General features: G+C 68.1%; 1 protein-coding gene and 1 non-coding gene across 6 annotated transcripts; both read right to left on the minus strand.

Annotated features, from left to right (window-relative positions):
* Window positions 1-811: 811 nt before the first annotated feature.
* On the minus strand, window positions 812-22,784 carry CAD (carbamoyl-phosphate synthetase 2, aspartate transcarbamylase, and dihydroorotase). 5 transcript variants are annotated; one of them, XM_042803290.1, is made up of 51 exons: window positions 22,424-22,784; window positions 22,021-22,160; window positions 20,910-21,039; window positions 20,558-20,700; window positions 20,310-20,451; window positions 19,654-19,825; window positions 19,395-19,580; window positions 19,207-19,319; window positions 18,923-19,068; window positions 18,703-18,834; window positions 18,238-18,471; window positions 17,909-18,130; window positions 17,302-17,490; window positions 17,027-17,151; window positions 16,785-16,918; window positions 16,603-16,715; window positions 16,252-16,502; window positions 15,932-16,178; window positions 15,741-15,839; window positions 15,415-15,639; window positions 15,146-15,328; window positions 14,819-15,037; window positions 14,572-14,739; window positions 14,315-14,497; window positions 14,140-14,244; window positions 13,813-14,061; window positions 13,520-13,601; window positions 13,177-13,343; window positions 12,894-13,058; window positions 12,666-12,797; window positions 12,380-12,581; window positions 12,101-12,291; window positions 11,889-12,029; window positions 11,686-11,781; window positions 11,465-11,606; window positions 11,271-11,318; window positions 10,829-10,873; window positions 10,585-10,739; window positions 10,398-10,472; window positions 10,063-10,275; window positions 9,783-9,908; window positions 9,517-9,672; window positions 9,322-9,423; window positions 9,118-9,212; window positions 8,407-8,609; window positions 4,877-4,992; window positions 4,434-4,526; window positions 3,986-4,081; window positions 1,802-1,834; window positions 1,575-1,627; window positions 812-1,498 (listed from the first exon to the last, which is right to left on the minus strand). In XM_042803290.1, the coding sequence occupies exons 1-51, from the start codon at window positions 22,782-22,784 to the stop codon at window positions 1,429-1,431; spliced, it is 7,608 nt and encodes a 2,535-aa protein (XP_042659224.1). In that variant the 3' UTR covers window positions 812-1,428. The 5 variants fall into 5 exon arrangements, with proteins under 5 accessions (XP_042659224.1, XP_042659225.1, XP_042659226.1 ...); XM_042803291.1 differs by lacking the exon at window positions 11,271-11,318; XM_042803292.1 differs by lacking the exon at window positions 4,434-4,526.
* A 20-nt stretch (window positions 22,785-22,804) lies between these two features.
* LOC122154546 lies at window positions 22,805-22,968 on the minus strand. Its single transcript, XR_006166541.1, has one exon. It is a non-coding gene; the product is annotated as a U1 spliceosomal RNA (small nuclear RNA).
* Between the last annotated feature and the right edge of the window lie 3,752 nt (window positions 22,969-26,720).

Here is a 26,720-nt window from a genome sequence, read left to right on the forward strand (position 1 = left end):
CGGGGGGACTGCCCCATCCAGCTGCTTGGGGCTGTGGCAGTGCAGCCAGGGCTGGGGCTCAGGCCCCCCGGTGAGATTAACCACCGTGGTCCCACCAGCTCTGCTCCGGAGAGCCTGGTCAGGCGCTGCGTGAGCCAGGTCGTGCCTGCTCATTGCCTGTGTCGGATGGGCCCAGATGCGCATCACCACGGGGCAGCAATGCAGGCAGGCAGCAGTGCTGTGGGGCTCTGCGCAGGCGGGACAGGCAGGCTCATCTCCCACAAGGCACAGGTAGACGTGGCCCCACCACAGCCCCAGCTCCAGCCCTCTCCCAGACCCTTCCTGCATCCTCCCCTTGGACGCATCGAGGATGCCGTGAACCGTGGGAGGATCCTGCACCCAGCGCCTGTGCCCCCTGGGCGCAGCTCACCTTGTTCCACTGCCCAGCAGCGGTGCAGGAACCATCACACCCCAAAAAACAGCTGCCGTGGGACCTGGTGAGCCCCTAAACCACCACCCACCCTATGCCAGACCTCCCTCCCTGAGGCAAACTGGGGTAGACCCCGCCAGCACCCCGTGCCACCCAGCACCCAGACGCAATGCCAGCACCACAGTCTCACGCTCGGCTCCTTGAGGAGAGGGCAGAGAGTGGGGCCGCCGGCCTGCCCCACGGCCCTGCTCGCCTGCCTGCTGGCAGCACTGGGTCCCCACCCCGCCAAGGGGACAGCAGGGCTGCCAGAAGCTCCGCAAGCACAGGACTGATCTGTCTGAAGCTGCTTCTGCACAGCCCCTGGTGCGGGACCGAGAGCCACGAGCTCAAGCGCCACGAGAATCAAGAGTGAAAAACGCCGTTTATTGGGTGTTCCAACTGCCCGCAGCAGAGTGACGTCAAACCCCGTTTTGCGGGGGAGCGCACCCAGCCCGCGGCAGCGGGTGCTGCAGGCACAGGGCAGGCCAGCTGGGGTGGGGCAGCCCCTTGGCAGCACCCAACCCACTGGCACGGGCCCAGCGCCGCTCCTGCTCCTCACCCCCACCCTCAGATCTGTCCCTGGGGAGGGACAGAGCGACACCCGGGGCAGGAACACCCCGTGTGCGGGTCCAGGGGCTGGGAAGAGGAGTGAGCATGGACGGAGAATTGCACCCAGGGGCAGAGCTGCCCCACGGCACAGCCGGCTGCCAGGGCATGGTGGGGTGCCAGACCCAGAGCAGCCCCAGGGACTGGCCCATGTTGGGGTGAACCTGGTGCCATCTTCTCTGCCTGTCCCTGGAGTGGTGGGGGGCACAGCTACAGTCGATGGGGTCCCCCGAGGAGAGAGTGGGACGGCTGCTGCCAGCACCCTGCACATCCCAGTGCCATCCACAGCCACGGGCAGCCACTCCAAGGGCTCCAGGGGTGAGGCAGAGTCAGGCAGCAGGCAGGGCGGGCAGGAAGGGGACACAGCTTCCACCTCACATCCGATTTGCTTTCCAGGAGAGGTAGCAGTTCCAAACAATGGCAACGCACTGCACGACAGCCAGCCTGGGGACAGAGGGGACAGGGTCCACAACTGCAGGCTCTGGGAGCCGGGGAGCCGGGGCCACGGCCGCGTTAGTACCTGTGCTTCAGGGGCACGAAGTAGAAGTTTGCGATTTGCACCGGTGGCCAGATCTGGGCAGAGAGAGAGAAACAGGGGTGAAGAGGCCCTGCCAGCACCCCTGCCCTGTGCCCACCCCTGCCCAGGCATCCAACCGAGCCCCTGGCAGCCCCCGAGGCGGGGGGACAGGGACAGGGGCACGGCCAGCGCGGCACGCCGACCCGCCGGTGGCTGCTGCCAGCACTTACGTAGTAGTTGGTCAGCAGTGCGTCCATGTAGTCCTGGGGGAGAAGGGAGGCTGTGAGCACCCAGAGCTGCCCCGCTGCCACCCAGCCCTGCCACCCAGCTGGCCACGGCCCTGGCTGCTGCAGAAGAGGCTGGGGCTGCCGAGGGTGCTGAGGCCCACAGCCGGCACCCGCAGGAATGGCACAGGAGCATCTCTTTGGGGACCGTGGGTGGAGGGCGGCTGGGCTGCAGGCAGGGGTTGGGAGCACGCAGAGGGCCACCGTCCCTGTATTGTGATCTTCCTGACCCCACGTCTGCTCTGGAGGGGCGCGGGGCAGACCCCCTCTGCCCACCCACAGCCCCTGCTTGCCCCTTCCTGGAGCTGGGACTGCGTGGGGCGAGCATGGGGTGCCAGGGAGACGGCAGCCTCGACTGCTCTGTCCCCACCAGGAACCCTTCCTGCAGCTGACATGGCCCACGGTGCCACAGCCATCACAGACCACGGTGCCCGGGCAGGCCTGGGAGGAGAGCAGGGGCAGGTGTGGGGCAAGATAAAGCACCGAGGGCAGGCAGCGAGCCAGGATGCCGGCAGCAGACTCGGGCAGAGCGGGCAAGGCAGGAGCAGTCAGCTCCTCTCCTTGGTGCAGGCTGCGAGCTCCTGGCGAGCCCCACATCCCCCGAGCCCTCTCCCAGTTACTGTAGGGCAGGGACGGAGAGGGACACTGAGCCGGGGAAGCTACCCTGGGAGCCCAAGGTGCTGCCCTGTCCTCGTGCTGCACCCGCGGCCATGCCGCAGCCCTGCCCCACGGCAGCAGGACAAGTCCCTCACCCAGCCCGGCCATGACTCAGCCGGGAGCCCGGCCTCCTCCCAGCGCTGGCCGGCAGCCCAGGACGGGGAGAGCGGGCACAGGGGTGATGGATGCTCTGCTGACGCTTCCTCTGCGTGGGGAGAGACGGATGCGCCCCAAGCCAGGGGTGAAGGTGGCTGCCAGCCGCTGCTGCCCGGCCCCCAGCACAGGGCACCGGCCGGGAGCCACGGCTCGCAGGCATCACCCACCACTGTGCTCAGGCCCCAGCGGGTTTCCCTGGGGGAGGCGAGGCAAGATACACAGCACGACCTGGTCGAGAGGCAGCTGGGGCAGACGGGAGCGCTTGGGGGTGCTGCCCGTGCCAAGGGCCAGCCTATGTGCGCCTCTGGGGTGTCTCAAAGCACCTCATACCCTGGCTGCTGCTCTCGCAAAGCCAGAAGGAAGGAGTAACTCAGTCCTCCCCCCAGGATTTGTTTCCTGCATGCCAGGGCACGACCAGGGACAGGAAAGGTCTCTGCCGGCGCGTTCCTGCAGCCCAGTGGGGAGCTGGCTGGTGCCTGGTGGGTGCACCCACACAGAGAACAAGCTTGGGGTGACAGCACCCCAGGCAGAGCTCCGGCTTGGGGTGACACCCCCAGCTCACAGCCTGGGGGGCAGAGCACCTGACTAGGCTGGGTCCCCTCGCACCCAGCGCTGGCACTGGCAGCCATCGGTGTGCGAGCACCGGTGCTGCTGCCACACGACCACCGCACACACAAACACCCCCCACCCCTCACCCCCCCCCCCCGTGTGCCTCATCCCGCGGCGGGGTGGTCACCCGCTCCCCGGTGACTCACCCTCTGGACACGCTGACTCAGCCCTCACGCTGGTTTCCAGCAGTTGCTGCTAATGGGAGCCATCTCCATACCGGCTCCGGAGAAGCAGCCAGGAAAGCGCAAGGCATGCGGGGAGCCGGGTGGCACCAGGCACCCAACCACCCAGGCAGGACTCCAGAGCTGTGCCACAGGGCACAGCCCTGACACCAGCTCCCAGAGGACAGGCAGCACCAGGCACCCAATGCCCCCAAGGTGCTGGCACCCAGCACTGAGCCCAGCAGGACTGGCCCTGGCCAGGCAGAGCACTGCTCCATGGCCCACAGCAGTGGGGTGATGGGGTGTCTGCAGAGCTGGCTCTGTGCTCATGGTCCCGAGGCACAACGGAGCTGCGGGCCAAGCTATGGGGACAGGATTGTGATGGCAGAGCGGGGGGGCATGCAGTCAGTGCTGGGAGGGGGCTGCACCCGGGCACGGGCACAACCACAAATGGGAGCAGCCAGCAGCACTGGTGCAACTGGGAGAAGCTGCCAAGGTGCCCCCGGCTGCTGACAGCTCCGCGTTGCCCCGGGGAAGCAGCGTGTACCTGCTGGATCTTGGACCAGTTCTCTTCCACCGACAGACCGTTCACAGCCCCCGTGATGGCGAGGAAGCAGCCGAGGAAGCACGGCGCAAAGCCCCCCTGCAAGAGAGGAGTTGGGACTCGGCACCGGGGAGACAGGCCCGCAGCACGGCGCAAGGGGAGTGTGCGGGGGGGCACACGGGGCACAAGCCCAGCTTGCCTGATGCCCTGGGGCTTCCGCTCCCCAGCACAGGGCCAGAGGGAGGGATTGGCACCACCACGGGACCTCTGGAGGGCTCCAAGACCAGGCCAAGGGCGGCCGCTCTGCAACCCTGCCCACCCCAGCCCTCCACCACACTGGGGCTGGCCCCGGCCTCGGGAGCTCGGGCTCTCAGGGCGGGATGGAAACCTGCCCACGGACACGCAGCTGCACCTCCCCGCTGCCCGGCACCCTCACCCCCGTGGCGCTGACCTGGTCCAGGAACATCTTCTTCACGGCCACGACTTTTGTGGTCCCCGGGATGAGCTGATCCAGGATCTTGTACCAGCCGCCCACGACGGGGCCCTGCAGCAGCCGGGTGGTGAGGGGCAGCGTCCTGCTCCCCTGGGCCACAGGGTGTCCAGGATTTGGGGGGGAGAGGTGTCTCCAGAGCTAGTTACATGGCCCCGTCCTGACCCCATCCTGGGCTGTGCTGCTCCCTCGCTGAGCCCCACACCGCCGTGGGGCAGCCCTCCACACACGGTGGTTGGAGGGACGCTCGCCGCCACCCCCACCCCTTCCAGAGCCACTCCGGCAGGGACCCAGCGCTGCCCGCGGCTGCTGGAGGTGGCACAGCTCACGCCCAGGCACCACGGTCTCGCCCTGCCTAAAGACCCCCCCATCCCGCAGGAGCCCAGGCACCCGCTGGCACTCACCACGAAGCAGAAGCCGATCGCCATCATCTTGAGGGTGCGGGGGCCGTGGTGCCCGCGCAGCCCCCGCTGCTCCACCAGCTGCTGCGCGATCACGTCCCCGGCTCCCATCAGGGCCCCTGTGACCGGCACAGCCCGCTCAGGCACGGCGAGACCCCCCGGCGTCCTGCCCACCGCCGGCTCCTCCTGCCCGAGCGCTACCCCACAGCCCCTGGGGACGCCCGAGCCTGCCCCGGCCCCGCTGGGTCCATCGCAGCACGCGGAGCCCTCACCGCCCTGTGCCAAACCTGCCCGCACCCGCCTCGGCACGACACAGCGTCTCTGGCCCAAACGGTGCCTGGCACCGGGGGGGTGAGGCTCGCCGGGTCTGGCCCCAGCCCCGCGCCGCTGGCACGGCCCCTTGCCTTGTTTCCATATCAGTGCGCGGGACCTTCTGCTGCCCGCGGCCCCTGCGGCGTGCGGCTCAGCTGGGCCTTTGGCAGCTCCCGCTCCACCCCACACCCTTGACCTCTTCTACGCAACTCGGCTGGCCCAGCACTCCTTTCCCCGGCCTTTGCGGGCTCCCTGCTTATTCCCCCTGCTCCTCCCAGGCATGTCTCCAGCCCCGCTGCGATTCTGCTCCGTTCCTGGAAGCCCTGAACCCAGCAAGCCCTGGTCTCAGGGAGCAGCAGCCCCAACCACTCTGCCAGCTCAGGGCCAGCCCTGCCCTGAGGGTCTCCATCAGCCATTCCTCACAGACAAGGGGTAGCAGAGCCCCGGGTGCATCCCCAGCAGCACCCAGCCCCCCGTCCGGGGCCAGCGGCCTCTGCAAGAGCCCCCGGCTCTGCCGTGGGGAGCAGGTCCCAGGCAAAAGGCAGCAGCCGGATCGCACCTTCCCACGGGCAGCCGTCCCACTAGGCACAGGCAGGCCCCCCCCCCCAGCACTCATTGAGAAACCGCAGCAGGCAGCGCCGGTGTTGCTCATTCAGCGCCCAAGGCTCTGGGCGCAGTGCCCGGCGGTGATGCAGCAACGCCGGGGCTCCTGGAGGAAGGTGGGGGGGACACACACACGCAGACACACGACACAAGCCTGTCCGTGCACCCCTGCCCGAGGGCGCAGCTCGATCAATCCCCCTGCAATGGCTTTGCTGGCATTGCTTGCCCCCCGCACCGTGCCTGCCCGGCGGGGATGCTGGCACGGCCAGGCTGCAGCTCCTGCGTGGGGCTGGAGCCCCCACCTGCACCCCCAACACAGGATCCAGCCCCCGGCTGACCCTGCAGCTCTGCAGGGCCGCATCCTGCCCCAGGCTGGGAACAGCTGAGGTACACAGCACCCTGGCTCATGCCACCCAAAATCACTTTCTCGCCTGCTCGGTGCCATGGGGAAGCAGCGGGCAGTGCCCAGCCGTGCCCGGCCGATCCCGCAGGCTGCTGCTCCCGCGGCCGGAGGGCTTTGAAATGAGCCCAAGCCTAAGTAGGCCACACCGTCTGCATCCCCCGCCGGCTGGCAGCTGGAGCCCAGGGCGCACCGGGCTGCTCTCGGCAGGCAGGGACGGCGAGGTCACTGGCATCCTGGCCCAGGGCCTGGGATGCAGGAGGCAAAACCCCACCTGGCCCTGATCCCAGGACGGGGATGCGGTGGGCTGGGCAGCTGAATGCTGGCAAACAGCCCTGGCCGGCGGCTCGGCAGCACTGGGCAGCGAAGGCAGGGTGTCCTCCTCCTCCTCCTCCTCCCAGCGTGGCCAGCAGTGAGGGGCCGCACCTGGCCTCGGTCAGAGGAATTCCTCGCTGAAGCGGCCAGGAGAGGGGGAAGGCTCAGCCCCCAGCCGCGCTGCCCCGAGGAACAGCCACGCTCCCGCAGCCTCGCACCGGGGCCGTGCCTGGGCCCCCTCCCAAAGGCAGAGCCTCGTCCCAGCCGCAGGAGTCACGTCCAGCACCGGGCTGACCACCCGAACAGAGCGGCCAGGTGCCCCCCAAGCACTGGGGAGTTGGGGGGGGGGGTGGTGAGGCCAGCTCCCCTGTGAAGCAACAGGTAGAGCTGGAGCTCGGAGCCAGCCCGGGGCCGAGGGCTGCACCGCGGCTGCTGCAGCAGCAGGAAAGGCAAGGGGCTGGTCTCCCACTCCACGCTGGCCCCCCCTTCCAGGATCCAAAGGTGGGGGGATGCACAGGGCAACAGACTCCATCAAATTAGATAAAAATACCAGCGGGACCGGTGAGGTGGCCTGGCAGAAGCCCAGCAGCCTGGGCAGCGTGCCGCCAGCCCCACGGGCAGCAGGGACGAGGGCCAGCAGCTGCGTGCTGAGCTGAGCCCCCCCTCCAGCTCCCTGGCACAGCAGGGCACCCCCAGGCCCCATGGTTGTGCTTTTCCAGCATCTGCGGGGTGTGTGTGTGTGTGTGTGTTACGTGTGAGCAGCAGAGGCAGTTGGGGGGTGGCAGGGGGCGCAGAGGGGAGCACGCAGGGAACCCACTCCCAGCCCCCCTGCCCGCACAGCTCTGGGCACACGTGGCATGGGCAGGACAGGGCTTTTTGAGGAGCAGGGGGAGGCAGAGGGGCCTGGTGCACAGGACTGGGGGGGCAGGAGCAGCCTTGCCTGTAGCAGCTGCCCCTGGGGCACGCGGAGCTGCCTGACAGCGCTGGGACTGATCACATCACCTGTGCAGGGCCCCAGGCGGCTTTGTGGGGCAGGGGCTCCCCCCAGCAGCACCTCTGTACCCGACTCAAGCCCACGTCTTCTCTGCCGAGGGCTGGCAGCACTCTGGGGAGGGCTGGAATCACACTGGGAAGAGCTGGGAGCCCATCTGGGGGGACTAGAAGCTCATCTTGGGGGGGCTGGCAGTGCACTGGGAAGGGCTGGGAGTACATCTGGAGAGGGCTGGGAGCCCATCTGGGGGGGCTAGCAGCACACTGGTGGAGCTGGGAGCCCATCTGGGGGGGCTGACAGTGCACTGGGAAGGGCTGGCAGCCCATCTTGGGGGGGCTGTCAGCGCACTGGTGGAGCTGGGAGCCCATCTGGGGGGGCTGTCAGCGCACTGGGAAGGGCTGGGAACCCATCTGGGGGGGCTGTCAGCGCACTGGGGGGGGCTGGGAACCCATCTGGGGGGGCTGGCAGTGCACTGGTGGAGCTGGGAGCCCATCTGGGGGGGCTGACAGTGCACTGATAAGGCCTGGGAGCCCATCTGGGGGGGCTGTCAGCGCACTGGTGGGGCTGGGAGCCCATCTGGGGGGGCTGTCAGCGCACTGGGGGGGCTGGCAGCACACTGGGAAGGGCTGGGGGCTCACCCGGGGGTCTCGGCCCCACGCTGTGCTGGCACACCCGCGGGCGGAGGCCGCGGCCCGCTGAGCCCCCCCCGAGCCCCGTCCCAGCTCCCGCCGCCCCGGGGCGGGTGGGCAGCAGGGCCCCCCCCAACAGCCCCCACGCTGGGCTGGGGGGTGAGCCCCCACGCTGGGCTGGGGGGTGAGCCCCCACGCTGGGCTGCGGGGTGAGCCCCCAGGCCGCTCCCCGGGCCCCCCCCGCCCGCCCCCGCGGGCACCGGGACCCCCCCGGGGCCCTTACCGGCGGTGAGCGCCCGCGAAACCCCCGGCCGCCGCGCCAGCAGCCGCCCGCAGCCCCTCCGGAGCGCCGCCATGGCCGGCGCGGCGACGAGACGGCGACGAGACGGTGACGCGGCGGCGCGGGCGGGTGACGCGTTTATTGCGTCAGTAGCGGCCCAGCACGGTGGCCAGCAGCGCCATGCGGATGTACATCCCGTTCTCCGCCTGCCGGAAGTAAGCGGCGCGCGGGTCCGAGTCCACCTCCACGCTGCGGAAGTGACGTCAGGCGCGGGCGCCGCCCACAGGACACACCCACCCCCCCCAACACCGCGGCCATTGTGTGGCCCCCCCCCCGCACCGAGACCCCCCATCACCCTGTTACCCCACCCCGTGCCCCCCAGCACCCCGAGACCCCCCAGCTCCTGCAGCCCCCACGACCCTGAGCACCCCAGCCCCCCATCCCCCCGTGACGCTCCCCCAGCCCCCCAGCCCCCTGTGACACTCCCCCCCACACACCCCGAGACCCTGCCCTGCAGCCCCCCAGCCCCCTGTGACCCCCTCCACAGCCCCCCCGCACCCTGTGACACGCCCCCCTGCACCCCCTATCACCCTGAGGCCCCCAGCTCCTGCAGCCCTCACTCACAATCCTGAGAACCCGTGCACCCCCCCGTCACCCTGAGACCCCCCTCCCGCAGCCCCCCTCACCCAGTGACGCCCCCCCAGCCCCCCCCACCTGATCTCGTTGACGCGGGGGAGGGGGTGCATCACTACCATCTTCTCCTTGGCGCGTGTCATGATGTGGGGCGTCAGGATGAACTGCCCGAAGCACTGCGGGGGGACACGCATAGAGTGCTGAGCTCGGGGCAGGGGACCCCCACCCCATGGTGGGGGGGGCAGGCAGCTGCTGCCCCCGGGGTCTCCCCTCCGCCCCACTCACAGCCTCGTACTCCTGCACCAGGCGGAAACGCTCCTTCTGGATGCGCGTCATGTAGAGCACATCGGTGTCCGGCAGCGCCTCCTCGATGCTCCCAAACTCCTCCTGGGGGGCACAGTCAGTGGGGAGGGGGACGGGGCGGGTGGGAAATGTGGGCAGACAGGGCTCTGGATGTGCCACCCCCCCCCCCCAGCTCACCTGCTTGATACCCTTGGAGGCCACGAAGCTGGTGATGTCGGGGGGCATGTGGAGCCCGGGGGGGGTGACGTAGCGCAGGTTGACGCGGTACTGGGTGAGCAGGCGGGCCAGGGAGTGCACCGTGCGCCCGTGCTTCAGGTCACCCACCATGGTGATCTGGGGGGACACCTGTCAGACCGACCCACAGGGACACCCCCCGCCCCCACCTCAGACGGAGCCCCACAGCAGCGGGGTGGGGGGCAGCCTCCCCCCCCCACACACCTTACCGTCATGCCATTGACGGTGCCCAGCTCCTCGCGGATGGTGAAGATGTCCAGCAGCGCCTGTGTGGGGTGCTCCCCCACCCCGTCCCCGGCGTTGATCACCGGCTTGCGGCAGTGCTTGGCGGCCAGCTGGGAGCGCAGGTGGGGCTGAGCACGGGCAGGACGCGGCCCCCCGCCACGGGCAGGACCCAGCTCTTGCTCCCGAACCCTGCAGCGCCGGTCCCCAGCCCCGCTGGCGCGGCAGGATGCGGTGCCCCCCCCCCCACCCCGCAGCCCCTCTCACCTCAACGGCGCCCGGCTGGGGGTGGCGCAGCACCAGCACGTCGGCGTAGCAGCACATGGTCTGCACCGAGTCGGCCAGCGACTCGCCCTTCTGCACCGAGGAGGTGGCCTCCGAGAAGGAGAGGACGGAGCCCCCCAGGCGGCTCATGGCTGCCGCGAAGGAGCTGCTGGTCCGCGTGCTCGCCTCGTAGAACATGGACGCCATCACCTTGCCCTGCAGGGCGGCCACGCCGTCACTGCGGGGAGCCCCTGGGGGGGGTCACCTGGCACAGGGCTCCCACAGCCTCTCTTGGGGGGCGTGGGGGTGCCAGGCAGCTGCCCCCATGCCCAGCTCACCTTGAGGATGTCCAGGCTCCGTTCCTTCTGCACCAGCATGCGCAGGGTGTGCGCCACATTGAAGAGATGTGACATCTGCGGGGGGGGGGGGGGGCGTGTGCAGAAAGGAAGAGGGGGCTCAGCCAGGGTGCGCAGGGACGGGGCACCCCCAGGCAGCACCCCCAGTGCCTGCCACCAGCCCCAGTACCTGGTCCTTGGAGAACTGCTGCACGGAAAGGACATGCTGCCCGACGAGGGGGTGCAGCAGCGGGGAGGTCTGGAAGTGGGGCGTGCCTTGGGGGGATGCCTGGCGCGGGACGGTGCCCGCGGGGTAGAAGGAGCCGTCCTGGAGCGCAGCCGGATCTGCGGCACCGAGAGCAGCGGCCGGTCAAGCCCGTGGGGAGGGTCCCGCTGAGCCCAGCCTGCCTGCCCCGGACCCCCACAGCACTCACCCGCCTCCGCCGCCTTCCTGCCGGCTTTTTCACGGGCGTCCTCGGCTGGGGTGTGATAGGGGAGCGGCAGCGTTAGAGGGGGCGGGCAGCTGCAGCGCCCCAGGCCCCGCTTCCCTGGGGTGCTGCTGGCGTGGCGCAGCCCTCCCAGCGCCTGGGACAAGGGTGGGCCAAGCCCCTCTCCCCGCGAAACCCGATCGGACGCAACCCGAATCACACCGGCAGGCGAGGGGGTCCCCGAGGTGCCGCGCGGGCCGGGGCAGGAGGGGCACAGCCATGCCGTGTCCCATCGGCAGAGCAGAAAGCGGCCCGTGCCGGGGCGGCCCGGGCAGCCCGGGGCCAGCGCGGCACCTGGGGGAGGGGATGCACTCATCGGCTGCGGTTAGTGCCGTTAGTACTATTAGGCCGCGTCTCATTGTCTGAGTGAGTCCCCCCCCGACATTACCGGTGCCTCGGGCGCCCGGGCGGTGCGCGGCTCCCAGCCTCCGGAACGCTGAACGGGACACAAGGGCCGGCGTCAGCGGGGGCCGCCCCGCCGCAGCCCCAGCCCCGGCCGTGGGGCAGCACGCTCGCTGCCCCGCCGTCCGCCTGCTGCGCTCTGCCGCCCCGTGCCGCCCCGTGCCGCCCGCCCCCCCTTACCTGGCAGCCCAGGGTCGGAGGCCCGGTGGATGCGGGGCGGGAGGTGGAAGCGTCCCTCGCCCGCGGGGCCGACCCGGCGGGGGCTGGAGGCTCGGCTGCGCAGCATTTCGCTGGCCGCCACGTGCCGGGGCCGCTCGGGGGTCTGCGAGGAGAAGGCAGGCTGGAGCCAGGGCGGGGTGGGGGGACCCCCCAGCTCCTGCCAGCCCCATGCACCCCTGTACCTTGGTGCTCTCCTTTGCAGGGGCTGCGTGCGGCACCAGCACGGCTCCCGAGGGCCATTTCTTCACGTCCTGCCCGTAGCCGGGGGCCACCAGCACCTGCAGCCACGAAGGCGATGGGGGAAGAAGGAAGGGCGATGGGGGAAGAAGGGTGATGAGGCTGGGCAACCCCATAGATACAGCAGGAAGGGGAGCTGGGACCATACCTGCCCGTCGATGTAGGCGACCTCCCCACGCAGGACCACCCTCCGCACTGTGCCCTTCACCTTCATGCCCTCGAAGGGCGTCCAGCGGGCCTTGGAGAAGGCTGTGCGGCTGGGGATGATCCACTCGTGCTCCAGATCCACCTGCCAGGACAGCGGGTCAGAGGCAGCCGGGCCAGGGCCAGGGCCGGATCCAGGGTCCCCCAGGGACCCACCTCCACGTAGGTGTCCTCCTGTGCCGGCAGCCCGAAGATCTTGCGGGGGTTCTCATAGAGGCGCTGGACGACGTCCTCCACGGTGAGCCGCCCCTCGGAGACGGCCGTCAGCAGCAGCGGCAGCATCGTCTCCAGGCCGGGATAGCCGGGGGGCGGCTCCTGCCCCTGCTTCTCCTCCAGCGTGTGGGGGGCTGCGGGAGGGGGCTGGTCACTGGGGACCCACGGTGTGTCCCCCCCTCTGTGCTCCTGCCCCATGGCCGCCGTCCCCCGGGGGCTCACCGTGATCCGTGGCGAAGCAGTCGATGGTGTCCATGTTCTCCCAGAGGGCCTCCACGTCCTGGCGGGTGCCCAGCGCCGGCCGCACGGCCCCTCGGCCCTCCCCAAGGCGCCCCAGGTCGTCCCGGCACAGGAAGAGGTGGTGTGGGGCCACCTCACACGTCACCGGGATCCCCTTCTGCTTGGCCGCCTTGATGAGGAGGATCTGGGGGAGCCGCAGTGAGTGCCAAATTGCCCCACACCCCGCTGTTGGGGCGCACAGTCCCGTCCCCCCCCCCCCGCCGCTCACCTCCTCCCTGCGGGCCACGTGGCAGATGTGCACGGGGCGCTGGTACAGCTGGGCTACCATCAGGACAGCGGCCACTGTTTGCCGCTCGGCGTGTGCCACGACGGGCAGGTGCCGCGGCCACTGCTCGAAGTGCTGGGGAAGTGGGGGGGGGGGTGGGCTGGTGGGCGCCGGGAGCCCGCTGTGGGCCCCCCCCCCCCCCCACGCAAGCCCCTGCCCATGGCAGCTCACCTCCATCCACAGCGACACGTCGTCCATCCGCAGGCTGGAGAAGGTGTCGTTCAGGTACATCTTGAGCCCGGCGGCGGCCCCGGCCAGGGGGCCCAGCGAGCCGGCGTTCTCGGGGGAAGCCCCCAGGAAGAGGGCGAAGTCGCAGCGGGCGCCGGCTTCGGCGAGCTGTGGGGGCCAGAGGCGATGGGTGCCGTGCCGGGGCCAGCCTCGCCGCCGGCAGCGACGCACCGCAGCGCCCAGGGAGGGGATGCGGGAGGCGGGCTGGGCGGTGGCACCCCCTCACCTTCTGCACCAGGGCGAAGGAGGCGGCATCGGTGACGGCAGGGCTGGTGTTGGGCATGGCGCACAGCATGGTGATGCCCCCGGCCAGGGCGGCCGCCGTGCCCGACGCAAAGTCCTCTTTGTGGGTGCCGCCCGGCTCGCGGAGGTGGACATGGACGTCGATCAGGCCTGGGGAGCAGGGCAGCATCTGCACGGGCAGCCCCCAGCCGCGGGGGGCACGGGACACCCCGGCAGGGCCGGGAAGCGGCTCCTCTCCCCGCAGCGCCCTCGGGATGTGCCCAGCTCCTGGCACTGCCCCAGCTCGGGGACGCACCCTCAGAGCCCCCGGCCCCCATCCCACATACCTGGCAGGCGGATGAGTTTCTGGGACGTCATGCAGTCCACGTGCATCTTCAGCGGGGGCGCTGCCCCAATCTGCCCCAGCGCCTGCGGAGGCGGCGGCCGTCAGCCAGGACCCGTCTTGAGGGGCGTGGGGGGCCAGGGCTCAGGACGTCCGCCCAAGCCGCACCCCAAAAATGACGCTCCCGCAGCAATGCCCAGGTACAGCGCCCACCCCACAGCGTTCACAACAGGGTCTCCCCAACCCCAGCCCCTGCTTTGCTCACATCCCTCGGGGCCCCCGCACGCCCCAGCCCACCTCCACGAAGAGCTTAGTGCACTTGATGTCGATGATGAGCGGCACGGAGTAGTCGACGGCCAGGCGCCGGGTGCGGTAGCCCTTGGTGACGAAGGAGGAGAGCCGGCGGCCCCCCGAGTTGCGCATCGAGAGGTTGATGACCATCTCGAAGTGGTTCTCGGCCAGGTAGTCCAGGATGCTGCGCTGGGTCTCCCGGGCACCAGCCTCACTGCCATCTGCCTCCTCAAAGTGCCAGTCCACAGCCATCACCTGCCCGCAGTGACACTCGTCAGGGCCCTGCGCCTCCCCCGAGGGTGTCCCCGGCCCCGCTGGACCCCCAGCCCCAACCTTGATGCCGTGCTCGGTGTAGAAGTCGGCGGTGCCGAGGCTGGCATACAGCTTGTACCCGAGGCTCTCCAGGGTCCGCACCGTGGGCAGCAGCTCGCTCTTGTTCTGCAACAACCCCGGGGCTGGTCAGAGGGTGGATGGGGGGTGCCCCGGCCCCCCCCCCACCCCCACGCACCTTGTAGCTGCCGATGGTCAGCAGGATGTTCTTCTTGGGGATCTTGAAGCCGGTGCTGAGCATGGCCTTCAGGTAAGCCTCGCAGCGGTTCTCCCCGAAGCAGGCCACCTCGCCTGTGCTGGTCATCTCCACACCCAGCACCACATCAGCACCCGCCAGGCGCGAGAAGGAGAACTGGGGCACCTGGGGGCAAGGGGGGGGCTCAGGGGTTGCCCGGCCACACGCCTCAGCCTGGCCCCCGCAGCCCCCCCACCCACCTTGACACCGACAATGCCTGTGCCCGTCATCAGCCCCACGGGCTCCACGTCCTCGCCCATGATCACTTGGCTGGCCAGAGCCACCAGGTCCACCCCCAGGGTCTTTGAGACGAAGGGAAAGGAGCGGGAGACGCGGACGTTGCACTCGATCACCTTCAGCTGGTCGTCCTGGGGGAGAGGGGACAGCGTGAAGATCGCGTGGGGCTGCCGGGCATCCCCCCAGCCCCGGCCCCCCCGGCCGAGGTACCTTGGCAATGAGCTGCAGGTTGAAGGGCCCGGTGACCTGCAGCTCCTGCCCGACAGCGTGGACGATGGCCTTGATGCGCTCCAGCGTCTTAGGGGTGATGTCCTGGGGGGGTGTCACCAGCGTGGCATCGCCCGAGTGCACCCCAGCGTTCTCCACGTGCTCCGAGATGGCGATGGCCACCACCACGCCATCGCAGGCCACCGCGTCCACGTCGATCTCCTGTGAGCAGGACCACGGTCACAGCCTGGCGCCGGCACCAGGGTGGGGGGACCGGGTGCTTGCGGGGAGCAGGAGCACCCAGGGAGCGGAGCAGCCTCCTGGACGGACCTTGGCCTCCTGGATGAACTTGGAGATGACGACGGGCTGCTCCTTGGACACGGCCACAGCGTTGCTCAGGAACTTCTCCAGGTCACTGTCCGAGTAGGCCACGTTCATGGCGGCACCGCTCAGCACGTAGGAGGGGCGCACGACGCAGGGGTACCCCACCTTGCAGCAGAAGTGCTTGGCCGACTGCGGGAGACATGGCACCCTCAGGGGACGTGCAGAGGGCTGACGTCCCCCACAGGGCAGCCCCGTCACCATCACCGGACCCCCACCTCCATGTCGGAGAGCTCCTTCCAGAGGGGCTGGCTGATGCCGATGGAGTCGAGCAGGCGGGAGAACTTGAAGCGGTTCTCGGCCGAGTCGATGGCCTCCGGGGAGGTGCCCAGGATGCGGCACTGCTGCCGATGCAGGGCCATGGCAATGTTGTTGGGCAGCTGCCCGCCCATGGACAGGATCACACCCTCGGGATTCTCCAGCTCATAGATGTCCATCACCACCTGCGGCAGCGCGTGGGGCAGAGGGATGGCTGGGATGGAGGCCACGGCAGCCCTCACCCTGTCCCAGCCCCACGGCGGGCAGGGTCCCCAGCCCCGCTCACCTCAAAGGAGATCTCGTCGAAGTAGAGGCGGTCGCACATGTCGTAGTCAGTGCTCACCGTCTCGGGGTTGTAGTTCACCATGATCGTCTTGAAGCCCATCTGCCAGGGGAGTGAGACAAGGTGAGAGGCCAAGGGCCCCCCACTCCTCCCCAGCTCCATCCCCTGACCAGGGACGCCCGACCCTGCCCGACCTTGCGGAGCTCCTGGATGCAGCCGACGGCGCACCAGTCGAACTCGACGCTGCTACCGATGCGGTAGACGCCGGAGCCGATGACCATGACGTGGGGCTCACGGAAGGCCAGGTCGTGCTCGGTGCCGTTGTAGGTCAGGTACAGGTAGTTGGTTTGGGCCGGCCACTCTGCTGCCACCGTGTCGATCTGCTTCACCACCGGCAGGATCTCCAGGTCACGCCGCATCTTCCGCACGGCCAGCTCAGTGCTGCGAGGGGCAGGGTGAGCGCCAGGACGCCGGCCCAGGGCGCAGAGCGGGGCCGTCCCCCTCCCCGCGTTACCTGAGCACGGCCAGGGCCACCTGCTTGTCGGAGAAGCCGAGCTGCTTGGCCCGCTGGAGCACAGCGGGTGGCATGGTGCTCTGCCCCTCGCGGTACGACTCCAGCAGCACCGCGTGGTCCGTGATGTTCTTCATCTTGTGCAGGAACCAGCGGTCGATCTTGGTCAGCTCGTAGAGCCGCTCGATGGAGTAGCCAGCCCGCAGCGCGGCCGCCAGCACAAAGATCCGCTTGTCTGTCGGCGTCTCCAGCTCCTGACGGGCCGGGGTGGGGGGTCAGACGGCCGCTTCCTCCCCAGGACTGCGCTGGCAGCACAGCCCCACACCCCAGCCCCCCCCAAGACCCGGTGCTCACTACATCCGAGGCCGGCTTCACAGTGTGGTCAAAGCCCACACAGTTCTCGTCCACCATCCTCAGCGCCTTCTGGAAAGCCTCCTCGAAGTTCCTCCCAATGGCCATGACCTCTCCTGCGGATGGGGGGGGTGAGCGGCCGGACCCCCCTGCCCACTGGCCCCCCCCTCGCCCCCAGCACTCACCCACGCTCTTCATGGAGCTGCCGATCTTGGTGCTGACGCGCAGGAACTTGCTGAGGTCCCAGCGCGGGATCTTCACCACACAGTAGTCCAGGCTGGGCTCAAAGTTGGCCGTGGTGGAGTTGGTGACGGAATTCCTGGGGAGGGGATGGGGAGAGGGGGGTCAGTGGCTGGGGCTGTGCTGCCAGGGGGGCACGAGGCCGGCCGCAGCAGCACCCTGTCCTGTACCGCGGCGGTGCCGTTACCTGAGAAGGGGCAGGGGGATGCCCAGGGCCAGCTTGGCAGCCACGTAGGCCAGTGGGTAACCAGTAGCCTTACTGGCCAGGGCGGAGCTGCGGGAGAGCCGGGCGTTCACCTCGATGATGTAGTACTGCAGGCAGCGGGCAGGCATGGTGAGCGGGGCGGCACAGGAGAGGCACCGAGGGGCCGGTTGCGTGCGGAGAGCACAAATAGCGATGGGGTCCAAACGTGAGGGCAGCTGGGGGGCTGGGGAAGGGCCCCCCCGGGGGGCTGCACTCACCTGCTCCGACTCGGGGTTCAGGGCAAACTGGATGTTGCACTCGCCCACGATGCCCAGGTGCTGCACCACCTTCACGGCCGTGCGCCGCAGCATGAAGTACTCGGTGTCGTTGAGGGTCTGGCTGGGCGCCACCACGATGGACTCGCCCGTGTGGATCCCCAGCGGGTCCAGGTTCTCCATGTTGCACACCTGGCAGCGTTTTGGGGTGTGTGTGGGTGTGTCACCGTGGGCTGGGGGAGTCCCGGCCACCCCACACACTGCCTGCACGTGCTGCTGCCCCAGGAGGGTCCCTCCCGGCTCCCACCGCCTCCTCCCCTGCCCTGGGGACCGACGGGAGCTCCCACACACAGTCAGGGCTTGAACATGAGCCCCCAGGACACCCCCTGGGGTTGCAGCCCCCCCAGAGCATGGGGGGTGCAGGGCTCCAGCTCAAGGGGCGCAGCTCCCAGGGGGCACATGGCAGCCGTGCTGGCACCGTGGGAGGTACTGGGGAGCCCTCCCTGGGGATGGGGTCCAGCTGGAGCCCCCCCAACTCCATGCCCTCCAACACCCACTGCTCTTACTCCCCCTCAGCAGCCCCAGGGGTCTTCAGCCCCCCACCCCGTACCGTGACACAGTTGTTGTAGGCATCCCGCACCACCTCGTACTCGATCTCCTTCCAGCCCTTCAGGGACTTGTCCACCAAGACCTGGGAGGTGTGGGTGAAGGCCTGGCTCACCAGTGCCACCAGTTCCTCCCGGGTGTTGGCAAAGCCAGAGCCCAGGCCCCCCAGGGCGTAGGCAGAGCGCACCAGCACTGGGTACCCCAACCGCTCAGCTGCCGCCTGCGCCTGCAGAGAGGAGCAACGGGGTCACGATGGGAACAGGGAGGACGGCACCCTGCCCAGGAGCTGCCCCAAATCCTGCCCCACGGCTGCCCCCCATCCCACCCCCAGACCTGCTCCAGGGAGGCCGCGGCCTCGCTGGGCGCCACGTGCTCCCCGATCTCCTCCATCTTCTCCACGAAGACCTTGCGATCCTCTGTCATCTCGATGGAGGCAACGGGGGTGCCCAGAACCCGCACGCGGTACCGCTCCAGCACGCCCGCCTTGGTGAGCTCCACGCCGCAGTTGAGGGCCGTCTGCCCCCCGAAAGTCAGCAGCACCCCATCGGGCCGCTCATTACGGATCACCTGGGGGGGCACAGGGTGGTGGGGCAGGGACCCACGGTGATCCCGCAGACGTGCCCTGTGCCGGGCCATCAGTGTACCTGTGCTGCCCTCCAAGCGCTCCTCCGCATCTGCCAGCCCCCCATGTATCAGCCCCCCTGCCATCCCACAGCCCCCCAGACACCCTCTTACCCCCCAGGCAGCCCCCAGCCCCCCAAACTGCCCCTCTCCCAGCCAGCGCCTCGGGGTGCTCACCTGGGTGACGTACTCGGGGGTGATGGGGAGGAAGTAGACCTTGTCCGCCAGCCCCTTGGAGGTCTGCACCGTGGCGATGTTGGGGTTGATCAGCACCGTCTGGATGTTCTCCTCTTTCAGCGCTTTAATGGCCTTACAGGGAGCAGGGAGATCACGGCTGGCAGCCCCAGGCCCCCCACTGACCCCCACCGCTCCCTGTGTCACCAGGGTGGGCACTCACCTGCGACCCTGAGTAGTCGAACTCGCCCGCCTGCCCGATGGAGAGGCCGCCGGAGCCCAGGATCAGCACTTTGCGGGGCCGGGCCGCATCGTGGCCCCCCTCCAGCGCCTTGTCGTAGGTCAGCCAGTCCCGCAGGCGCTCCCGCACTGCGGGGGACAGGACACACTGGGACCGGGGCCACACGTACCCCCAGGCACAGCCCTGACCCCGTGGTCCTGCCCGCGGACCCCGTCCCACAGCCCCGGAGCTGAGGGTCCAGCTACCCCTTCCCACCTCGCACCCACCTGTCCGGGCGCTGCCGCCTCCGCCCCGCAGGTCCCGCGCTGCCTCCACGAAGACATCGAAGAGCCCTTCCAGGTCCGTGGGGCCGGCGCGGTGCTCGGGGTGAAACTGGACGCTGCGGAGGGAGTCAGGCGGGGCACGGCCCCACGCCAGCCCCCCCAACCCCGGCTCCCCCCGGCCCCCCGCCCACCTGAAGAAGGGCTTGTGCTCATGGACGAGGCCCTCGTTGGAGCCGTCGTTGGCGTTGGTGAAGAGCGGGGCCCAGCCCGGCGGCAGGCTGCCCGCCTCCACCGTGAAGCCATGGTTCTGAGCCGTGATGAAGCAGCGCTGCGTGTCCTCGTGCAGGCATGGCTGGTTGTGCCCACGGTTCCCGTACCTGGGGTGTTAGGATGGGCATCAGCTGGCACCCGCCCCCCACCCCGTGACCCCGAGCCTGGACCCCCACTCACTTCATCTTGTAAGTGCGGGCGCCGAGGGCCAGGGAGAGCAGCTGGTGCCCCAGGCAGATCCCAAAGATGGGCTTGGGCTGGGGCGCATCCAGCACCCGTCGCAGGCTGGACACCGTCTCCTGGCAGAGCTGTGGGTCCCCAGGGCCATTGCTGATGAACAGCCCATCAAAGTCTGTGCCAACACAGCAGCCGGGTCAGAGTGGGGACCCCTGGCCCCCCAAGATCACAGTGGGGCCCCCTGGCTGCCAGCAGCCTAGCAGCGAGGCACCCCGAGCCCACAGCCCCACCCCAACACACCAGCAGGGTCACAGCGAGGTGCCCTGACCCCACAGCACCCATCCCAGTAGCAGCAAGGGCCCCCCCAGGCCCACAGACCCTCCATGCAAGGTCACATTAGGGCACCCCGACACCAGGGTCCAGAGCCCTCCGTCCCAATCCCAGCAAGGCGCTCCGAGCCCGTTCCCCCCCAGCCCTGCAGTGTCACACCCTGAGCCCCAAAGCCCCCCAAAAGGATGACTTCAAGGCTCCTTGGTCCCACAGCATAAAGCAGGACATGATTCCCTGCTGCCCCCCGCACTGGCCAGGCAGACAGCCCCTGCTCCAGACCCCCTCCCCTCGGCAGGACGCCGGGACGTCCCCGGTCACTGCCGCCCCACCTGTGGCATCCAGCGGGTGGTCCCAGGGCACCACGGTGACGGCCGCCCCCCGCTCACACAGGCACCGCACCTGGTTGTACTTGAGGCCGCAGTCGACTGCCGTGACGCGCAGCGACCCGCTGGGGTTGAACACGCGGGGTGTCTGCAGGAGGGGGGGTGATTGTGGACTGCCCCAGCCCTCCGCAGCCCCAGCTGCCCCCCGGTCATCCTCAGCCCTCCCTCCCTGCACAGCCCCTCCCCGACCCCACCTTCAGCGACACCTCCTGCACCAGGTGCCTCTTGTTGGGGTCTTCAAAGGAGAGGCTCTTCTCGGGGGTCCCGTCTGGCACCAGCTTCCCCAGCAGCGTCCCTTTCTCACGGATCTTCTTCGTTAGGGCCCGAGTATCCACCCCTGTGGATGGCCGTGAGACACAACCCCATGGCTCCGTCCCACCCCGAGCAGGACCCCCACACCCCAGCAACGTCATCACCCCCAACCGCCAACACCAGGCCAACCCCCAGGGGGTAAAATCCCAACGCAGAGGCAGGTCCGGCCCAGAGCTCCCTGCCCTCTGCTCCCCAGCAGCCCCCCAGGCAGCTCCGCGGTCCCCCCAGTCCCACCTTCCAGCCCGGGGATGTTCTGCTCCTTCAGCCACTGGTCGAGGGAGCGGGACGCGCTCCAGTGGCTGGGGGTCTCCGAGCACTCGCCCACCACCAACGCGGCCACGTGGATCTTGTCAGACTCGAACCACTGTGGGGGGCGGTGGGTGAGCACGGCCCGGGGGGGGTCACCGGCCCGGGAGAAGCCCCTGGGGTGCCCGGCCCAGCTGTGCCCCTGGGGCACAGTGGGACAGCTACAGCACAGGGCTGGGGGAGCCCCATGGGACAGGGACCCCATTCCTGGCCGCTGCACAGGACCAGTCCCCGCTGTCACCCCACATGGCACGTCAGGACGTCGCTGCCCCCACCTCGCCCCAAACCCAGTCCTGCAAAGTTGAGGCTTGGTCCAGCTGAGCCCCCGGCTCTGGGAGCCCCAGGACAGGGTACCCAGGCCCCCAGTGCTGCTGGACTGCAGCCCCCTGCCCAGGAGCCAGCACGGCCCGTACTGCGGGACCCCCCAGCTCGGCACAGCCGCAGCATGAACCAGCACATGGGAAAGCACCGCTCCCTCCAGCCCCAGCCTCACCGGGGAGCCCTAGACATGCCAGTGTGTCCAGTCCCATGGGACTGGGGCTCTGGTTCCCTGGACCCACACACCCTCAGCCTGGAGAGGGCTGCCGACAGTGAGAGTGGGGCCGGGGGCTCCTGGCCTGCCAATGTGGGATAGGGCAGGGCAGGACAGATCCCCGGGAGATCCGAAGCAGCAGCGGGGCCTGGACCCTGCCCCAGGGGCAGGGGCGGCTGTGGGGCAGGGAGGGGTCTGGGGCCACGAGCAACCCTGCCTTGTCCTGGGGGGTCTGGGACCCCCATCCCACAATGGATCCCAGACACGGCCCTGCTCCCCATGCGCTGCAAGGGCACCCCGATCGCAGTGCATGGAGGTGGGGGGGGGGGGTCTCCCCATTTGTCTAGCCCTGGCGAGATGGAGCGCCCGTGGCATCGGGGTCAAACCTCTGCCTGCTGCCACGTGCTGCCCCCCTGCCTTGGCACCCTGTGCCATCCCGTCCCGCCACGCGCCCGCTGCCCCACGCACCGCGGCGGGGACCCGCTGCCCCACGCACCGCTCACCCACCCTGCTGAGGCCGAAGGGGTCGGACTCGTCCCGGGGGACACCGTAGTTGCCGACGAGCGGGTAGGTGAGCACCAGGATCTGCGCCTTGTAGGAGGGGTCGGTGAGGGCCTCCGGGTAACCCACCATGCCGGTCTGGAAGACTGCGAGCGCGGGGGGGGGCTGGGACGGAGCATCCCGGCCGCCCCGCGTCCCGCCGGTGGAGGCAGCCGAGCCCCGGGCACGGCCGACCCCATCCCCCAGCGCCCGGGACCAGGCCCCGTTTCTGCCGAGCAGAAACTGGGGGGGGGGGGGGGCGTCCCGTCCCTTCCCCTCCCGTCCCGCCGCCGCTCGCCGGGCTCGGGCCGCCCCCCGACACCCGCCGCCCTCCCGCTCCCAATCCCGGTTCCAGCCCGGCCGCGCTCACCGACTTCCCCGGCGGCGGCGGCCCCGGCGGCCCCGAAGGGGCGACCGTGCAGCACCGACCCGTCCTGCAGCACCAGGCGGCCCATGGCGGCTCCACGTGCGCTCCGGCGGCTCCTCGGCGGCGGGGACCGAGAAGGGGAGGGCGGCGGCGGCGGCGGCGGGAGGATCCGGGGCGGGACCGGGGCGGGACCGAGCGGGGAACGGACGCGCCGGATGGGCTGCGTGCAGCGACCCGGGGACCGATGGCGGAGGGGCGGCGGGACGCGGCAGCGAGAGCGGGCGGGGGGAACGGGGCGGGGCAGAGGGCGCCGAGAGCGGCCGCCACCGCGGGAACGGCCGAGCTGAGCGAAGGAGAGCTTCATCTTCTCTTTAACCGCCACACCAGGGGAGAGCGCGAACGCAGTCCCCCACTACCACAAATTATGCAGTCGAGTTTCCCGCATTTGGGGAAATCGCAGGGGTCAGCACACCCGGAGTGCAGGGGATGAGCCTCGCCCTGGGAAAACCACCTGCCTGATCATGGTGTCTCCCCTGCCAGGTAAGTATGACTCTGCTCCCCGCGCCCCGGGGAACACCCCGCCGCACCCACACACAACACGCGGCACCCCGGCCCTCTCGCCCGCCTCCCCCGACGCGGCACCCGCCCGCACCCACGCGCCTCCCGCCGCCCACGCGTGGCCCCGCGCAGCTCCCGCGCGGACCGTCAGCGGCACCGTCTTGGGGCCGCACGGCCTCCCGTCACCCCTCGCTCTCCCTAATCTGCATGGCCCCGCCCCCTCGCCCCGCCCCGGCTCTGTGCCCGCGATGTGCTCCGCGTGGCCCCGCCCCCGCGGAGCCCCCAGACCCCCCCCGCCCAGGACAGACACACAGACACACACAGACACACAGACACACGCAGACACACACCCGCCCCGGCGCTCGGCTCTGGGCACATCCCGCAGCCCGCTCTGATGGATTGAGGGACGCTAATCATTAATTACTGAGGAATGCGAAGCCCGCGTGAAGGTTTCCAGCTCCTCCTTCGTTGGTTCTCAGGTGACAGCTGGGGCTGGCCGCCTCCGGCCAGGGACCCCTACCCCAGATCGCTCCCCCCAGTTCTGCTCGTGGTCCCCAAGTCCGGGGAAACCAATACGAAAACAAGAGGCCACGGACCAGAATTATGTGGTCAGACTTGGGGATTCTTCTGAAGTTTCCCTCTTGGAATTGTCTCCTTGGATCTTTTCTTCACTCCACGCTCATCACCTGCATTCAGAAATTTCTGCCTTTGCACCATTAGTTTTATCAAAAAGTTTACTTTGTCGGCTCTTACAGCCTAAGGCTTAAACTGCTTTTGGTACTAGTGCTAAGCTACTAATGCTTTAACAAGACTATTCAGAGAGGAGAATACAATTAATCAAATGTATTCCAGAACACCCACACAGCTGCCCCACGCCCCAGAGACCCTCACCCCAGCTTCAGGGCTGACCACAAGTTAAAGCACGGTATTAAGGGCATCGTCCAAATGCCGCTTAAACACCAACAGGCTTGGGGCATCCGTCGACCACCTCTCCGGGAAGCCTGTTCCAGGGCATGTCCACTCTCTCGGCAAAGAAATCCTTCCTCGTGTCCAGTCTGAGCCTCCCCTGATGCAGCTCTGAACCATCCCCAGGGGTCCTGTGCCTGGAGCCCAGGGAGAAGAGCTCAGCACCTCCCTCTCCACGTCCCCTCCTCAGGAAGCTGCAGAGAGCAAGGAGGTTGCCCCTCAGCCTCTTTTCTTTTTTTTTTTTTTTCTTTATTTTTTCCCCCCCAAATGAGACAGAGTCCCCGGCCGCTCCTCGCAGGACATGCCTGCCAGCCTGTCGCCAGCTTGGCTGCCCTCCTCGGGACACGTTCAAGTACCTGAACGTCCTTCCCAAACGGTGGGGCCCAGCACGGTGCACGGTGCTCCCGCGGTGTCCGCGCCAGCGCTGAGCGCGGCAGGACAATCCCGTCTCTTGGCTGGGTGGCCGTGCCGTGCCGTGCTGTGCTGGATGCACCCGGGGGGCGGTTTGCCCTCTCGGCTGCCAGGGCACGCTGCTGGCTGCTGTGGAGCTGCTGCCACCAGCACCCCCAGACCCCTTTCTGCAGGGCTGCTCCCCAGCCACTCCTCCCCCAGGTTAGACTTGTGCCCGGTGTTGCTCCATCCCAGGTGCAGAATCCAGCATTTCTTCTTGTTATGTTTCATGCTGTTGATGATTTCCCAGTGCTCCAATATATCTAAATCCCTCTGCAAGGCCTCATGCCCCTTGAGAGACTCAACAGCACCTCCCAGTTCGGTATTGTCAGCAACCTTGCTAACGGTGCGTTCAACTCCTGCATCCAGATCACCGATAAATACGTTGAACGGCGCTGGCCCTGGGATTGAGCCCTGGGGAACACCGCTGGCAAACCGGGACCAGCCAGACGTGGCCCCATTCACTACAACCCTTCGAGCTCTGCTGTCCGGCCGGTCCTTCACCCAGCGCACTGTGAACCTGCTCATCCCACAGCTGGGCAGCTTGTCCAGAAGGATGTTGTGAGGGACAGTATCAAAAGCCTTACTAAAATCCAGAAAATCTACATCTGCCGCCCTCCCTTCATCCACTATTTTGGTGACCTGCTCCTAGGAGGATATCTAATGAGTTGAACAGGACTTTCCCTTTGTGAACCCACGTTGACTGTGCCTGATTGCACTGCTTTTTAAATGCCTTTCCATAGCACCCAGCTTCATCTTCTCCAGCTCTTTTCCAGGTGCTGAGGTTAGACTCAAAGGTCTGTAGGTTCCTGGGTCTTCCCTCACGCCCTTCCTATCAATTGGAATAACACTGAGCTACTTGCAGTCAGCTGGGACCTCTCCAGACCTTTGGCAGATGATGGAGGGGGGTCGTGCCAGAACATCCACCAGCTCTTTCAGTTCTCTGGGGTGAGCTGCGTCAGCCCCCAGGGGCCTGTGACCATTCAGCTGGTGCAGCTGGTCCCTCACGATTTCAGCATCCACAAATGGAAAGTCACTGCTCCCGCACTCGTGGGCCTCCGACACCGGGGACAGGGCAGCCCAAGGTCTGGCGGTGGCGTTAAAGACTGAGGCACAAAAAGCATCGAATGCCTCCGCTTTTTCTTCATCCCTATCAGTCAGGTGACCATCTTCAGGAATTATCAGCCCAATGTTTCTCTTTAGACCTCCTCTGGTTATCAACATACTTTAAAAAGCCCTTCTTGTCTGCCACAGCACTCCCTGTGGCAGCTCCAGCCGAGCTTTGGCCTTGCGTGTTCTCTCCCCACACGTGCGAGCCGCGGCTCTGTAACCCTCCTGCGGAGCCTGACCTCTCCGCCAGAGATGGTGCCACGTCTTCCTCCTCCCGAGCTCCAGGGAGGTCCCTGGCCAGCCCGGCCGGTCTCTGTGGGGACCTCAGCCGGACTGAGGCCCTGGGAAGGGACGACTTCGACCTTGAAAGGGTTCCAGTCTACCCCTGAGAGAGCAAACAAGAACAGGAGGAGCTGCAAGACGAGCAAGCTTATCGACTGCAGTAAGGGAGCACAACAGCTCTGAACCGATAAGAAAACAGACACATCGGAAGAGCTGATAACCCAGTACCTGGAGCTAGTTTTAGGTGGATAGAGATACCAGAAAGCTTGGGAGCCTGAACTTTTGAACTTTTCGTCTTACTATGCTTGCGCGATGAGCTTGTGCACATTAACTTCTCCGCCCTGGCAAGAGCCAGAGTTAATTTCCATGAACATGCGGTGTATGAACACAATCATGAAGGGGCGGGTCGGTAGGTGGACTGGAAAGTCTGTGCACCCTGTAGAAAAAGTATAAAGGAACAAAGGAGGAGCGCAATAAAGGCTTTTGGCTTTTGTGTTAACTTGCTTTAAAGAAGAATCTGTCTTGTAGTTTTGTCCATCTGAACTGCGACCGGTCTCCCGCTTGCCTCGGGACACGCTGGGACTGCTGGCTCCTGGGCTCTTAGAGGGGGCTCCTAAAAGCCGCCCGGCTCCCGCAGACCCCCGGGCCCTCGCAGGCAGATTCCCCGGGGGACTCTGCTCAGGGGGGTCCCCGAGCAGCGTGAGATTGGCTCTTCTGAAACCCCGGGGAGCCGCTCCGCTGCCCGTTTTTCTCATTACGCCCAAAACTTTAAGCCCGACCATTTTGCGTGTCCCCACCCCGTGTCTGCCCGAGTCCTCTGGGCACAGAGGGGGCTGGGGGGGGGGAACCTTCCCACCGGCTCCCGGGCGCTCGGGGGTCTCGGTCAATGCCCTGCCCGTTATTTACCGGGCCCGGGCCCGGGGATGGAGCGGAG

Source organism: Tyto alba, unplaced genomic scaffold (genome assembly GCF_018691265.1).
Source record: "Tyto alba isolate M040663 unplaced genomic scaffold, T.alba_DEE_v4.0 Super-Scaffold_40, whole genome shotgun sequence".
In the NCBI taxonomy this organism is placed as follows: domain Eukaryota; kingdom Metazoa; phylum Chordata; class Aves; order Strigiformes; family Tytonidae; genus Tyto; species Tyto alba.

Coding starts and splice junctions, on each gene's coding strand:
- CAD (XM_042803290.1), bottom strand. CDS start 22,784: ATGAAGCTCTCCTTCGCTCAGCTCGGCCGTTCCCGCGGTGGCGGCCGC. Junction 19,320..19,394: donor GAGCACAAGCCCTTCTTCAG/GTGGGCGGGGGG, acceptor CTCCCTCCGCAG/CGTCCAGTTTCACCCCGAGC. Junction 18,835..18,922: donor TCGACTACTCAGGGTCGCAG/GTGAGTGCCCAC, acceptor GCTCCCTGTAAG/GCCATTAAAGCGCTGAAAGA.